A 10,792-nucleotide genomic window follows, 5' to 3' on the forward strand; every position below is an offset into this window, starting at 1 on the left:
GAAAGGAATCTGTGACAGTCAAATCTTTCAGTCTGTGGCAGGACCTCCTGGCACGAGCCGTCTTGGGAAGATCAACTTGCCGTGGCTGGCCAGGGCTACGTTGTGCAGCAGGAGGAGTAATATTGCAGCCAGAGACTGTCCAGCACCATGTGCGCCTGCTATTGGAGCGAGCTCTTCATCCCCCGGCGGTCCTACCTGTATCTCTCGTTCCAGTTGCCGTGGCCAGTGAGTCCCACTGCTTCCTTCGGGCATGTCTCTACCAACCTGTACCGGTGAAATGGAGACCTGCTTAGCTTTCATCCTCAGTCCTCACTCGCTGACACAACTCCACATTTACTTGGCTGCACTTTTTTCCTTGCCCCTGGCACCCCAGTCTTGTGCCTGACTCCATGCGCAGGACGCCTGCAGTCAGTTTTTTGAGGGAGAGGTGGAAACGTCGGGTTCATCCCACTTGGGTTCATCCGGCCCCACCAGAGTGACCATCAGCCAGCCAGTGTTCACCAACAGCTGCCAAGTGGATTTCTACAGGTATGAGAACCGGGAGGAGCCAGGGAAGGTATCTGGTGGGATTTGGGTGTTCGGTGGCTATCGGACCTCAGTTTCCTGAGGAGCGAAGGAAGTGGTGGGGACACTTGTGAAACTTGGGACTGAGGCCACAGCACGTGTGCCACTGTGAAGGCAAGCCCCAGACCAGTTCTGCCCTGCAGGCAGCCTTTCCCAGCTAGAAAGTGGAGATAGAGGTGGTGTTGTCAGACTCAATCCCGCTGCCCTTCCTCGTCACCTCCAGGATCTCCTGCAGGGTCTCCTGGCTTATGCAGCCGAGCTCCTGCAGGATTCGGAAGAAGTCGTTACGGAACTTGACTCCAATGAAGGCATAGAGGATGGGGTTGAGGCAGCAGTGCGTGAAGCCAATGGCCTCTGTCACCATGATGGCCGTGTCCAGCTGGTCTTCTAGGAGGCAGTTCTTGGTGAAGGCTTCTAGCTTGGTAAGTGTGTTCAGGAAGATGACGATGTGGTATGGGCTCCAGCAGAGCAGGAAGACGCCTGTGACCAGGATGGCCACACGGACAGCTTTTTGCCTCTGCAGGCGCTGGGACTGACAGAGAGCCCGGACAATGGCCGTGTAGCAGTAACACATGACTAGCAGGGGCACAAAGAAGCCCACGGTGTGGTAGAGGAAGCGGGTTGCCAGCCAGGCGTTGTTGCCATCGATCCCAACCTCTGGAAAATAGCAAATGCTGCGGTTGCTGTCATCTGTCCAGACTTCCATGAAGATGAGATCGGGTAAGGTCAAAAGCAGTGAGCAGAGCCAGACAGCTGTGCAGGTGAGGTGGATGGAGCGAGCTCTGCGTTTGCGGTAGGTGTGGATTGCATAGACGATGGCCAGGTAGCGGTCCACCGCAATGCACCCCAGCAGCATGCTACTGCAGTAGAAATTGATCTTGTGGACAGCACTGAGGATCTTGCAGAGGAACTTCCCAAATACCCATCCAGCCAAGCTCTCCACCACGCTGAAGGGGAAGGTTAGCAACAGTGCCAGGTTGGCCAGGGTGAGGTGGAAAAGGAAGTTTTCAGTGGTAGTGCGAGACCGCTTGAACCGCTCTAAAATGACCAGGACCAGGGCATTGCCCACAGTCCCCAACACGAACATCAGCAGATAGATGAGGGGCATGAAGACCTTTCTGAAGGGGTCTCTCTGGTTGCCAACCACAGATGAGGCTGGGTTGAAGCAAAAGTAGCCTTCCAAAGAAGGGGTGGTGTTCTCGTCTTCGTAGTAACCGCTCAGTTCCACCTGGCTCTGGGGAACAGAGAGAGTCTGGTTACCGGAGGGGAGTTTCCGAACATGAGAACCCAGTCCCTCAGCCACACCTGGCAGACCTGGAGCGGAGCATCCCCACGTCCCACAGCCCACCTGTGTCAGGAGGAGGTGATGCCTGTCTGCAGCCTGACAACCTGGGAGGCCCCTCGGGTGCCGGGAGGTGCAGCAGCACAGGGAGAAGGTTGTCCTATCTCCAATTGCGAGGGCTGCTCACTCTGTAATCTTTAACTAGCGTATTTGGGGATGTTCTGGTGTCCAGACAAATGACCAGTTTCATCTTCTGGTTCTTGTTGAATTACCTGCTGGTGGCTTTTGCTTTCTCACACAGCATGGAACCCTCCTCTACCAGCTTTCCCAATTTTTCCACCCATTTCTGACACTGACTGTCCCTGTGTTGTCTGCTGTCAGGTATGAAGGTGGTGGGATTCACCACACAGCACATCTGTACCTCAACTTATGTGCACTGATCCTGTCTCTTTCTGCCTCTCCTCCTCAGAGACCTCAGAGCTGCTCAGGGCAGAGCAAGGTGAGGTGGGGACAGCAGCAGCTGTGCTTGGGATCGCTTTCCATGCGCTCAGAGAAAGGTGTGGGGCGGGTGTTCAAGCACAACTGACCGGAGGAACGCCTCTGAGGCACCACCGTGCCACAGCTATGGGGATGGATGCTGGAGAGAGAAATCTGTTCTGTTGGTAAACCTTGCGGTTCTGAATTAATTGCAGTCAGAGCAGGAAAGGGAATCTGAAAACACCACTCAGACCCCACGCTGATACCCAGTAAAGAAAGTGTGATAGAGGCACCGCAGGTGTGATTCGTCCTTGGCCTGCTGTAGCTCCTGGCCAGGTGAGCAGCCTATATTCGGGCTGAGACTGCAGGCAAGTCCTGAGTGCCAGGAAGCTGGAGCCGTGCTCGGGACGAGCCCCCTGGACAGTGGGCATGCTCTGGCTGGCCTCAGGCACCTGGCAGAAGCTGGGCATTTACAAACACAAAGGGCTCGGATGCAGACAAGCACAAAAAGAGAGTGGCACAGGAGGCTCGTGGCAAGCTGAGAAATCAGTGACAACTGGGAAGAGCTCGGCAGCAGTTACCCTGAGCTCCCCCACCCACACCCTCTCTGGAGACCAGTGCTGAGACTTCAGTGTCAACCACAGCGGAAGTCTCTGCTCGCTGCTTTCATACCTTTCACTGCCAGCTGTAGCCGTTTGCACCTGCTGCTCCTTCCCTTGTCAGCCAAAGTTCCCATCTAAAAATACTAGCCCTGCTTTAAACAGTTTTAGAGCTAATTTTTGGGGGTTTTGCTCCCCCCATGTGCTGCTAAGCCAAATGACCGTGACCAGCCTTGAGTTCTGCATTGTGTCTAGCTACAGAAGGGTGATTTATGTTTCTCCTCTCTTGGGCAGCCTTCCCTGGGCGACGCACTGGGTGCCTCCAGACACGACTGTCTGGGGTAAGGAGGTGACTTCGCAGCGGCAGCGCTCATCACGAACTGCTGTGCTGCTGAAACAATCTGCATGGCTCCAACGGGAGCCCGGGCATGTTGATGGGGAAGAAGTGTACGGAGCATTATCGAATGTGTGGAGCAGGCAGCTGGCGCAGGTGGTCCCCGAGCAGTGGACAGCAGGAGGGCAAACGAGCCCTTGGGGAAAGCGCGGAATAAGCTTGCCCAGCTCTTGTCCTCTTCCCTGGGCCTCTACCTTTGGCTACTGCCAGAAAGAGCGTTGAGCCAGACAGACTTTGGTCTGACCCAAGTTACTCTTGGTCTTGCCACAGTCCCATTCCCCACCGGCTCTGTACCCAGCGGTGCTGCTGCTGTGCTGTGATGCCACGGTGCTTCCTCCCGAACGGGCAAGAGCCAGTCCTCTTGGGGGCCAGGAATCCTCCTCCCTGCCCAAAACCTCAAATGCACGTGACTGTCTTCCCCTTACGTAATGGTGGGGCTGCAAGCCTTTGGTGAGAAACATTCATATTCCCAAAGAACAATTATTTTTCCTGTTTAGGGTATGATCCTGGAGATTGGAGATTACTGCTAAAGACAAAAGCCTTTAAAAATCCCTCCCAGTTTGTTTTCTCCCTGGCTTGAAAACATTTCCTGCCCAGTCCGTACCTGGACCCTGTGTCAGGGCGTTACCAACGTGCACAGAAACCTGTGATGTGTTGGCCAGGGCCAGATCCTTCAATCTCCCCCCAAAAAACAAAACCAAACCAAAATCCTTTGCAATTTGGTACAGCGACCAAACCAGGCTGCTCAGGATGCATGGGTGACCATGCTGAAAACTCCAAAGAGAACATGTGTTGGAATGGGAAACTTCACTGGGGAGAGGTTGGAGGGTTCCAGCTTTAAAGGGAAAAAGGAAAACATGGCAAATGGACGGGTTTGCTGGCCGGTGTGTCGGAGTGCTGCCTGGAGCCACGCCAGCACCATCGATGACGGTGGATGGGCAGCCTGCGCGGTGTTCAACAGCTTTGGCTGCTGAACGGTTTCCAGCATCACCTTGCATTCAGAGCCGGAGGTGCGGAGGCTGAGTGCTACTATCAGACACCATCTGATTGCTGATAAGACGGCAGGTAGGGCTCTTACTGTAAGCCACTTGCCGCGGGCAGGGGAAGCGTGCGCTGAGCTGTGTCTCAGGCGTCCTCTCATGTGCATCTCTGAGCAGAGCAGCGAGTGTGGGTGGGAGCGGACAGAGATGAGTTGGAGACAAATAGAAGAGGATGAAAAGTCAGAGTCCGGGCTGAGACAGGAAGGGCAGGGACCAGAGCCACAGGAGATGCGCTGAATGTCACAAGCTGAGGCTTTTGGGGACTCTACTGTGATTCCCGTTTCTAGGACTGGAAGCAGGTGGCTGCCTGATCTGGGATGGGAGAAGTCAACAGTGTGCGCACAGGGAGACCTTTGCAGAGGTCTCCTGCAATACAATTGCAGCCAGATTTGGGTGTGGGCGATTAAGGGATGTCTTTTTCTGTAACTGAGCAGTCAAGTGCATGCCTGGGAAGCCCGTTCCTGTGTGCCTTTTGTTCAGGGATCCCTTTTCCCCTCTAACCCACATCTCAGAGTTATTCTGGTCTCCGCGTGTCAGCTGCTTTTCTCAGTTCCCTACAACTGCCAGCGATCAAAACATTTGGCTGCAGAAGAGAAGCAGCTTGTGCACTATTAGGGATTTTCCACGTGAGTCATTCCCTTCTAGCCCATGCCAGGGCTGGGAGAAGCACATTTCATTCCCAAAGCTTTAAAACTGAAATTGCCCATATCAGTGCAAGTTACTGACAGAGCTTCTGCTCATCCTCTCTCCGGGTGCTGAACTAGGGAAACCCATGAATAAGAGCAAAGCCTGTGGAAATGCCAAGTTACTGTAGTGGAGCTGCCTTTATGGCTCTTGAGTCACATTGGTCCCATTACAATGAAAATTGGCCTGGAGCACCTCAGGAGACCTGGTGGAGATCTCGGTGGTCTTTCTGCAACCATGTTTTTGTTTCTCCAGTCTGCAGCTGAGGAAGGTTAAGTGGGCAAAGTTTTCTTGCTATGGAGAAACGGAGTTACTGTTTTGGGCCCATTACTTTGCCACAAGGTTACAGAGACGAGTGGTCTCCTAAGGTATCAAAGTTTAGGTGAGGCCTTCACTGCACTCAGTGGGCAATACTGAGATAAATGCCCTTTTGGTGCAAATGTTGTCATCATTTTTAGTTCTACACTTGCTCAATCGGTCAAGCGATCCTCGCTGGTGAGTGCACAGGGCAAGGTTTGTCACTGCTTTGACAGGACACCACTGAGGCCTTTTTTGCAAATCTCTGTGGGTAGGTTGCTGCGACAAGCGGCAAGTATAAGTAAAGCAACATATGGCACCACCAAAGCAAATGTGGCGTTGCTTGTGTGAGATCTGTGGCCTGTTCTAGGGAGGGAGCCAAACCTGGGAAGCTCCCAGGAGACAGAGGTGGGAAATGTGTGTCACAAACTCCCAACTGTGGGAAGTCTGAGAAAAGGTATAAAACTGTTCTTGCTGTGGCACCTGACTGTTGGCGCTCAGCCCCAATGTTAGCCGAGTTCCCCCAACCCCTCCCACGGGGTCTCCTTATAACTTAAAATAATTCACAGTGGAGGTAAAATTGCTAAGCTAAGGTTCTGGAGAGTATTGCATACAAAGAACAAATCCCAGTGCTGCTTAATCCCCCTTGCAATAAAAACAATGCAGTTTTGCCACAAGCAGCCGCTTGCTGATAGTACGTGACATGCTGCGGGCAGGTGGACAGCACGCTTCAACTTTGCTGTTTTTCTGGTGGTGGGACAGATTTCCAATGGAGAGTTCAGCTGGAGGAATGAACCAGCATGGAGATGAAAAAGGTTTGAGTTTGGTTTTAACCTCTTAGCAAGCATTAGTGCTGCCACTGAACTTCAGCAGAGGTCAGTGAGAGAAGTGTCTTCTGCAAAAAAGTTCTAAACGAATGACCACCACTCACAAACAATTTTTATACTGGATGAATCAGAAAAAATAAGGAGGGTAGGGCTTTCCCCCATCTCCTCTCTTCCATGGTGTACGGGACAAAGGAGGGACAGAAAAATTGGTAAAAATTAAATCCAGCATTTCTCTCTTTAGAGAAACTAAACAACCCCTGAGGTAGGCTGCAGAGAGCCACTGTATTAAAAAACAAATGCTGAGCTTCAACATTTGAAAGCCAGGCAAATGATAGCGCTGCTGTGGACTTCTTGGATAGCACAACGTACTCTAAATGTGCAGCTGCCATCTTTCACTTGCAGACGCAGGGGAGAGAACTACGGGGCAGAATACACACTGACATCACTCCCTATTAGAAGAAGTACTTGCAATTCATCTTCCCCTTTTAAAATTCCCCTCTTGTAAATATAATGCATATTGCCCTTTCAGCAGAGTCTACGGCAGCCTCTTCGTGGAGAAGGCAAGCAGGGGTAGGAGCGTGTGTGATTGTATCAAGGGTTTTCACAGGTGGCGAGACAGCATTGGGTTTGCTTGGGTATTCCTGTTATGTAAAGCTACTAGATGAGATTTCCAGGGCTTTGCACGCTGTGCGCACAGTCATTTATACCACCGAAGGCTGGTGCAAAAGGCCCCTGACTCAGAACAAGTGCTTTACACCCACGTTGAGTCAATGGCTGCGCAGAGAGCAGGGCAGCAGGGAGTAGAGACTGGGACAGGCTGGCAGTGCAGGATGGGGCTGCGGCAGCAGCCTGGCTCTCCCAGTGAGCCGCCTGGCCCTTTGGCAGCGACTGTGGTCTTGGTCCCCGTGCAAGGATGGTGCTTGGGCTCAGCACTCGCCAGAACATCAGTGCACGAGGTCCTGGTAGTTAAGCAGCTGTCCCCAAGGGAATACCTGGCACCATTGGATCACAACGGCTACAGCCATGTTACGCTGGCTCTCCGCAAGCACGGCGCTGTCACCTGCAGTCCCCTTGTTGGTCAAGTCTGGACTTAAGGGATGTGAGGGCTGATTGTGCTGGCGTAAGAAATCGCTCAAGCTCTCCCTCAGCCAACTGGAGGGTGAGAAGACGGACAGATAGAAACCAGGTCTTTCAGCCCACCCCAGCTCTACCTGCTCCCCCCATTAGCAAGCAAATCCAGGCCTGACTCACCAAGTCATAGGTCTCTGATGAGTAGCTGACAGGGCCCATGGTTTCAGGGGCAGGATCCGTCTCTCCTCCAGCAGTTTCAGCAGAAGTTCTTTTTTGGGGTGGAGTTAATCATTTAAGTGAGTAGGGAGGGACCCATCATGTAACAATAGAGTATTTGCAAGGCAAATGAGCTCCAGGCATAGAGTGACCTAGTTGATTTAAAGATTAGCATCTAGCTTTATCATCTTATTTTTTAGTGCTGTAAGTTGATTTTTAAAGTACGGTTTGAAAAATCCACATTCCTTTGGTCTGTACCAGAGAAGATCCAGAATGTCTATAGGTCTTCCCTGGAAACCTCCAGGGCTCTTGCCTGCAGCCACCTTCGTCCCAGGTGGTCCGAAACGCTTTGGAAAGCTCTGTGCCAAGGGACACCATTACCAGAAATCTCCCCAGATCCGGGTGCCTCTCTGGAGCTGCACAAGACTATGAAGACACCTGAGATGAAATGCGTGGGTCCTGTCTGTATGATCATTGCCCTCCACCTCGAGGTCCTCCTGGCTACTTTAACCTCAGTGACCTGCGGACATCTTGTGCTCTTTCTACTGCTGCTTCACACCTTGCCTTGGCTCAGGGGCATGTGCTGCGGCTTGCACGGGAAAGCACAGCCTCAGCACAATGTTGCTAGCTAGCAGAGGCTGGACCGCTGTACAACACACAGAGAGGCCCCTTGATTAGACACCTTCCTGCAGTGCTTGCCTTGCCCGTAACAAAGATGGGAAATTAAGATTTCCTCTGCTCAAGGAAATGGGCGTTTTGTCCAGTAATGTCACAGCAGCAGGTTCACGGTGTGAAAACCCCAGCCTGGGTCAGCAGGATAGGATGGCATCACAGCTGGCATTTTGGCAGAAAGCTTTTCCTCTGTGAGGAGCAGCAGCGGTTTGACAAGCACCGTGCCTGTCCTCCTCTTGTCTGGGCACAGTTGCACCAAAGCCTCCATACCAGCAAGGAGTCTGTTGGGACTCAGCCTGGTGAAGAAGGAGGTGGTGTTACTCTGATAAGCATTGTTCAATTTCATCTGCTCCTTAAGCTTCTTAGCCAGAGCCTGGTGCTCCCAGCTTGACGGGGACCTGGACCTGCTGCCCTGAGGACCTTCATGTGCACCTGCATGTGCCCACTTGACACACCAGCCTCTGGGCACCCCTTCTCCCAAAAGTGAGAGGATGGAGAGCAGCAAAGCCGGAGGGAGGGCATGGGGAGCTCGCGCTGTGCCTCACATCCTCTGCCTCATGGGGGGAGTACAAACTGAGCAAGCCCTGTCCCACACGGCTTGGCTGTCCCGAGGCCCTGCGCTGCCAGGGCTGTGGGGTGAGGTGAGAAGTGGGGTACTGCTGTGCCTGGGAGAGGTTAGGAAGGATGTTTTCACTCAGCTAGAACTGGAGGGTGGAGCACTCAGCATCGGGGACTTCCTTTAAGGGCCAGCAACGAGGGTGCTGCTCCCCACAGCAGGGCACGTTTGGGACCACCTCTGTCTGTGAGACAGCTCGTGACCTTCAACAAATGCTCCCCATGCCCCCCCCCCAGCCCCACCGTGAGCAAAACAGAAGTACCGTGCAAAGTAAGGTACTGCGAGTCCATGGGTGACGGCGATGCCGCAGAACCTCTCGGGTCAGAGGGACAGTCTGCAGGATGCGGCTATGGGGAACTGTCGGCTGGAAACACATCCCAGGCTGCAAGCTCAGACGTGGCATGGGAGTGACAGGGGTTCAGGGAGCCCACTCCAAAGCAATACACGCAAATGAGTTCACTTGCAAACACATACTACACCGAGGAAATGACTGCTACCATACAGATGTGACCTACAGGATCCATGAGTTGTTGTAATGTGAAATGTGAGAAAGATGATAATGAGAGAGACAAGCATGGGAGAAAAATAAATGGGGAGAAGAGAGATTTAAATGAAAAAGAATGTCACTTCACAGGCAGGTAAGGAACTGACTATGGAAGAAAATCTTCGCAATATAAATATTTGGGGATTGTTTGGGTGTCTGTATATGGGAATTCCTGGCTGAACTCTGATTTTCTGCCACGGTGTACACTCTCACTGGAGATACATTCTTGTTTTGTCAGGAACATAAAATTTTGTTAACTTGTGCAAAGTATTCTGGTAATAGGAAATTAATCAGTTTTATGTAAGGATGAAAAAATGCGCTACTTGTGTATGAAGTTGCTCTGTTCTATATAACTGTGTGCCTAACAAGCACAACTACCGACCAGTTTGATGCTGCACTGACTTTCTGGCTCTGCTTGAGAAAAGCCAGATCACTTCTGGGTCCTGAATCTTCTCACCTCTAATGTTTTCCATTTGCCTTATTTGCTGTTACCATAACTAAAGCTTTGTGACGCATGTGCTGCCTACAGATGTTAGTCATATTTACTAATCTGTTAATTTCTGTTGTCATTTGTTCTTTTAAGGTTAGAGCATGCAATTTCCTGTACAACTCGGTGCGAAGTGCGATGCTTAGGCCTGCGAAGAGTTGAGATGAAATGCCGGTCCCCGCGCAGCAGGGCCAGAGCAGCAGCAGCAGGCACCGGAGAACAAAGGTTGTGCCCAGCGTGTGCCTCTGACTGCAGGAATGGGGGAGTTGAAGCTTCTCCAGCCATAACTGCTGTGCCCTTCCACCAACAAGCGGCACACCAAGCTAGCAGAGCAAGAAACAGATGAGATGCAGCTTTTCTGCTCCCCTGGCATTTGAAGGCACAACGCCTGTCTTTTCAGGTTCCTTTTCCACTTGCCACACATGGAATAGAAGCTTTAAGAAGAAAGAGGGACGCATCAGGCAGGCGAGAGGCTGACAAGGGAGCTCGGCGCCAGGGACCACCTCTCTGCCCCAGGGGACAGCAGTTCAGGACACGGCAGCAGCCCCGCAGCGGATCCACAGGTAGCCTGGGAGCAAATGGAAGAAAGAAATTAAGGACGAGACTGTGCTGATCTCATTTCCCATGAGAGTCGGGCAGGAATATGTGAAATTATCGCAGTGGAAGGGTCATCAGGCCTGATGGAGGTGATGGGGCTGTGGCTGGCAGAGGAGGGAATGGTGTGGCGTCTTCCTCCGGCTGCGACTCGTGGACCTCTCGTGGCGCTACGGGCGGGCACACGCACCTCGCGCACCACAGTGCTGGCCCCGCGCACGCGTTTTGCCGCAGAGGGCAGGGATAAAGAGTGATCTAAAGACGGCTGTAAGATGGGAGGAACTAGGAGAAAACGGAAAGGTGAGAGGAAACAAACGGGCTTCCCCGTTTCATTGTGCCCATTTTGGAAAGAAACATTTGAACAAAAATTTGTCTGCGAAGCAGTTTGGGAATTACCAGCATTTTTAGGCCGGTGTTGAAGATTACAT

The 10,792-nt window shown here is 52.3% G+C and overlaps 1 protein-coding gene across 1 annotated transcript; it reads right to left on the reverse strand.

Moving 5' to 3' along the window:
- Positions 1-658: 658 nt before the first annotated feature.
- CXCR5 (C-X-C motif chemokine receptor 5) lies at positions 659-7,504 on the reverse strand. Its single transcript, XM_075036763.1, has 2 exons — positions 7,416-7,504; positions 659-1,798 (listed from the first exon to the last, which is right to left on the reverse strand). Exons 1-2 carry the CDS (start codon positions 7,452-7,454, stop codon positions 722-724), a joined length of 1,116 nt encoding a protein of 371 aa, XP_074892864.1. The 5' UTR covers positions 7,455-7,504; the 3' UTR covers positions 659-721.
- Between the last annotated feature and the right edge of the window lie 3,288 nt (positions 7,505-10,792).

Source organism: Buteo buteo, chromosome 9 (genome assembly GCF_964188355.1).
Source record: "Buteo buteo chromosome 9, bButBut1.hap1.1, whole genome shotgun sequence".
In the NCBI taxonomy this organism is placed as follows: Eukaryota; Metazoa; Chordata; class Aves; order Accipitriformes; family Accipitridae; genus Buteo; species Buteo buteo.